Raw genomic sequence first — 4411 nt, 5'->3', positions numbered from 1 at the left:
TCCAGCTCCAACTTCGACGACTACGATGCGGCAAGTTATAGATTTCGTCATAGTTTCGGCAAGGCGAGATATGAAAATCTGGAAATAAACCTGTCAACCGACACCAACGCGCACAGCACTGTGAACTACGAACTTGCCGACTGCAGACCGCCCAGTCAACGGTGGGTGGGCGGTGCCAAAACTAAGCCACCAAAACGGTTAAATACATAAAACACATTAACACAGCACTGGGAACGGAAATGGTCGCATGCATATTAAGTTTTCCCATAGCAACCAAGTCGATTCGCCCTGCAGTCGAGTCGAGATTCGGACTAAAGCGTAACATATTCCAAAAACTTTAATGCAAACAACGGCATACGGGAACAGTAATAGTAACATTAACAGTAAAGCTAACCATAACCGTAGCGCAACCATAGCATCCATGTCAGACACACAAGTCCTGCCTGTAGAGCAGACGAAAGCCGCGACCCACATATTCGGCATCGGTGCGAAAGGGCAGCACAATAGGCCCGGCGGCAATGTCCCTCACAGTGGCATGCATGGTGAAGTCCTCGTTCTCGATGCCATCGTTCAGCCGCTCCCCGCACAGCCGCACCGAATTGATGGCTATGAAGTCGTCCGGGCAATTGAAAATGCCAGCGCCAGCCTGGCCATCACTCACCAGATCATTTTCAGCTGTGCACAGTTCGACAATTAAAATCTTAGATTCAACTCAACAACAAATGTTTCTTACCCTCATCCTTGTTGATAAGTTGAAAGTCGGGCTGATCACCGCCACGTTGCTCGATGTTGTAGCTAATGCTGCACACATTCTTGGAGCGTGCCAAGCACACTGCGTAATTCATATTGTTCTAGAAATGCCAGACATATAAATACCATATATGCTTATACTTGTTGGGAACTACAAACCAGGTAAGTGGCCTCCCGACTTTCGACAATACTGCCATCCACATCGTAGTTGAAGGATTTGATTATGCCCTCACCATCGCTGTAATATTGCAGGCAATTCACAGGGGCGAGATCATCTTCCAGTTGACTGATCTTGATGTTAAACGATCGCTGGCCACTGGAGACCTTGACAAACACCGAAAGGTATATCTTGCTCTCACTGGAGTCACCAACATGCACATAAACTAAGATAACAAATTAAAGCATCAATATAAAATCAGCTGATGGGTGATTCATGTACTTACTATGTTGGCCTGTGTTAATGCCACAGAGCATAGGTATTTTGAAATTGGCATTGTATCCAGATATGATGAACTGATCATCAAGGCAATCGCCATTTGAGGGGCGACTAAGCTGAAAAATTAATACCGTTTGCATATTTACAATTAAGAGTTGCAAATTAAAGTAACAAACCTGAAAAATGGGGCAGAACAAATTATTAGAGAAGGTTCTTCCTGCCAAGTTTGCTAACTGTAGCGATTAAATTGGGGGGATATAGATTTCTACGAATTTTGGAGGCGGTAGTGGGCGTGTCCAAAAAAATGTTAGAGTACGATCTTAGTAATCTACCAAATTATTTGTCCGGGTTTTATGAAAGTTATTAGTAGCAACACACCTTTCAGATTCGGTGACTCTAGCTTTCAAATTGTGTTAGATATATGGTCTTATCGATTTACACTAACAGGTGTACCGGTTTAGGGAGGCGGAGTGGGCGTGGCCATCAAATTATTTATCTATATCTTAGGAGAGTTACCAGTAACATACTTATAAAATTTGGTGACTCTAGCTTACAAATTCTGAAAGATATGTGCATTTCAGATTTGTAGGGTCGAAGTTCCTGGAGGCGGCGGGTGTAGGCGCGCTCTGAAAATTTATAAGCCGATCTTGGTCACAAAATCTTTAAAATTATGGGAGATATGCGGACTTATCGATTTACACTTTCCGAAATATCGGCATTGGCGATTATGGGCGCAGGTGTGGGCGTGGCCATACAAATTTGTTATCGGTTCTTAAAGGCGGCTACCACTACTATGCCTACCTAATTTGACGGCTCGATTTTCCAGCTTTCTAGTAGACGCAGCACTCCCATATTTACACTTTGTCTGACGCGGGCTCAGACCAGCATATCGTATGTTCGAAGTTTCAATCCCCTATCTCTAAGCGTGTCGAAAAAAGTTGCATTCATACAGAAGGACAGATAGCATGACGGACATTGCACAAAATCAATATATAATGATACCTTCGTTATCAAAGTATAATTATTGTCTCTTAAAACATATTTTAATACTACTTTAATATCCGATCAAATTTGCAGGGTGGCGCCCGTACCTTCGCGCATAATCGCCAAAAGCCGATATTTCAGAAAGTGTGAATCAATAAAACTGCATATCTCCCACAATTTTAAGGATAGAGTTACCAAACTTAGAAGGTAACTTGCTTGTAACCTCCTTCAAAGATCTGCATACTCATTTTAGTTCTTATCTTTGTAACCAATACACTGGTTTATCTAAATAAATAAAACTATATATCTCACACAATTTGAAAGGTTGAATCGCCAAATTTAGTAGGTACTCGTATATCACTAGTAACACGCTAAGAAAATTCGGGACCACGCGCACTCTCGAAAGTATTATTTTTAACTAATTGTGATCTTAAATGTTTTTTCTAAAGGTCTTTATTTATAATTATTTTCCTTATAGAACTCTATTCATTTAGGATTGTGAGAACACTCCCCAGGTAGCAAGGTCGTAAATATGAGAGGATAGAATGAGAGATTTAATTGAACAATATTTTTCGATTTTTAACTATTTACGTTAGTTTAATTTTTCGATAATTCTCTTCCCAACTTAACAAATAAAATACAACATTAATCAGCCAGATTAGAATCACATAAGTTATAGTCGTATTGTCATATTGAACTTATTGCTATCATCAGGCACATGATTTTTCTGTGAAAGGGACGCATGATAATCGAATCGAGTGCTAATATATCTGATGTTTATATTAATATGGTCATATGCTTATGTACATACCTCGAACATTTGAAAATCTAGGCGCAGCTGCTGCACACCTTTTTTCACATTCACGATCAGTACGCAGATCATCATTTCGCGGACCGGCTGCGGATAGTTGGGACTCTCGAAGTATACGGTCTGCTGGCTGGTAACATCACCGCAGCCGTTAACAACTGAAAGCGAAAGCCGTTAAGCCTGAGCACTTGATAAACCACAATGAAGCACATGATCACTTGATCAGTTGATCATTTGAGCACTTGATCACTCTTTATTGATGGTGCACATGAGCACACATGTAACGCATACTCACAGATACAACAGGCACCAACACCCTCAGCACAGCTCTCGGTGGGTATGCCACCCAAACTCTTGCACTCGAACTCATGATAGCAGACACCCTCCATGGTGCGAATGTCGCCCATGGAGACGCTGCACTTGGTGTTGGGGAACTTGATCACCTCGAAGAGACTGAGGAAACCTTTACCCTTGGATTTGGGTGCGGTCGGTTGCTTTAGTATGAGATTCGCTTCGATCGCAGAGCCATGGATGAGCTGATTCAGCTTTTGTGCCAATTTACCAGAGAATGTATGTGGCCGCATAATGGAGGTGCGTGTGCTGGAAGGAATTGGCATCACTGGCGGCACCATCGAAGGTCTTTGCGTTGGCCGTGGACTCGGCATCGTTTCGGTGCTACTCTGCGTGGGCATCATATCCGTAGCGGGTGGTGTTCCAGGCACATCTGTCGACGGTTCCATGATAGTCGGACGCATTGGAATGGTCGGCTCGGGCTCATCAGGCTCCGTAGGCTCAGGGTCTATAGGTGCCGGCTCTGGCTCTGGTGGCTTTCCCTCTTCTGGCTGCTGTGCAAATTTCTGAGGTCGCATACTCGGCTGATAGCGCAGCGTGTAATGAAAGCCGACTCCTTCGATGGCCATGCCACCCAAACGTTGTGGGGTTCTTATGGCTTCACTGCTGCCATGTCTACTCTTCCTTTCGCCCAGTGTCACAAAGTCTCTTTGATCATCTTCAGTGGCGACCACTCCCACATAATAGAGCATCAAAACGAGAGAGCTTATCAACACATCGCGTTTTGACAACATTATTAACGGAACTTCGCTCAGCGACTGCCTGCAGATTGCTACAAGCTGCAATCGCTGCCGGGGCTTCATCTGCCACAATCTCGGCATGCAACTGCTGCATGTTTTCTTTGGCTTTATTAGAGCATTAATTGTAGTCCCCACCAACGATGTTGTCGGTTGTCATCGTTGTCATCGCAGCCGGCTTTTCAGCTTTTCCCATCTTGGCTGCTGGGCAACCTTCACTTTTCCAGTATTTTCTTGCGTTCCTCGACGATCAAGCAACAAAGTCACGCCAATGTAGTCGCACAAGTGCCCCTCGTTGAGTGTTGCATTTGCAATTGTTGCAGCTGTTTTTGTTGTTGCTTTTTC

General features: G+C 43.7%; 1 protein-coding gene across 1 annotated transcript; it reads right to left on the bottom strand.

The window, feature by feature from the left end:
- Positions 1 to 394: 394 nt before the first annotated feature.
- LOC6569972 lies at positions 395 to 4063 on the bottom strand. The gene is made up of 6 exons (XM_001996227.2): positions 3274 to 4063; positions 2982 to 3136; positions 1194 to 1302; positions 910 to 1133; positions 734 to 851; positions 395 to 675 (listed from the first exon to the last, which is right to left on the bottom strand). Exons 1-6 carry the CDS (start codon positions 4061 to 4063, stop codon positions 425 to 427), a joined length of 1647 nt encoding a protein of 548 aa, XP_001996263.1. The 3' UTR covers positions 395 to 424.
- Between the last annotated feature and the right edge of the window lie 348 nt (positions 4064 to 4411).

Source organism: Drosophila grimshawi, unplaced genomic scaffold (genome assembly GCF_018153295.1).
Source record: "Drosophila grimshawi isolate 15287-2541.00 unplaced genomic scaffold, ASM1815329v1 contig_545, whole genome shotgun sequence".
Taxonomy (NCBI): domain Eukaryota; kingdom Metazoa; phylum Arthropoda; class Insecta; order Diptera; family Drosophilidae; genus Drosophila; species Drosophila grimshawi.
The sequence above is the reverse complement of the archived record's forward strand: the minus strand, read 5'-3'. Positions and strand labels throughout refer to the sequence as shown.

What these genes read in the sequence shown, in the direction of transcription:
- LOC6569972 (XM_001996227.2), bottom strand. Translation starts at nt 4,063, where the DNA reads ATGTTGTCAAAACGCGATGTGTTGATAAGCTCTCTCGTTTTGATGCTC. An exon ending in TAGATTTTCAAATGTTCGAG is followed by an intron (nt 1,303 to 2,981) that starts GTATGTACATAA and finishes TTAATTTTTCAG; the next exon opens with CTTAGTCGCCCCTCAAATGG. An exon ending in GTCGGGAGGCCACTTACCTG is followed by an intron (nt 852 to 909) that starts GTTTGTAGTTCC and finishes TGGCATTTCTAG; the next exon opens with AACAATATGAATTACGCAGT.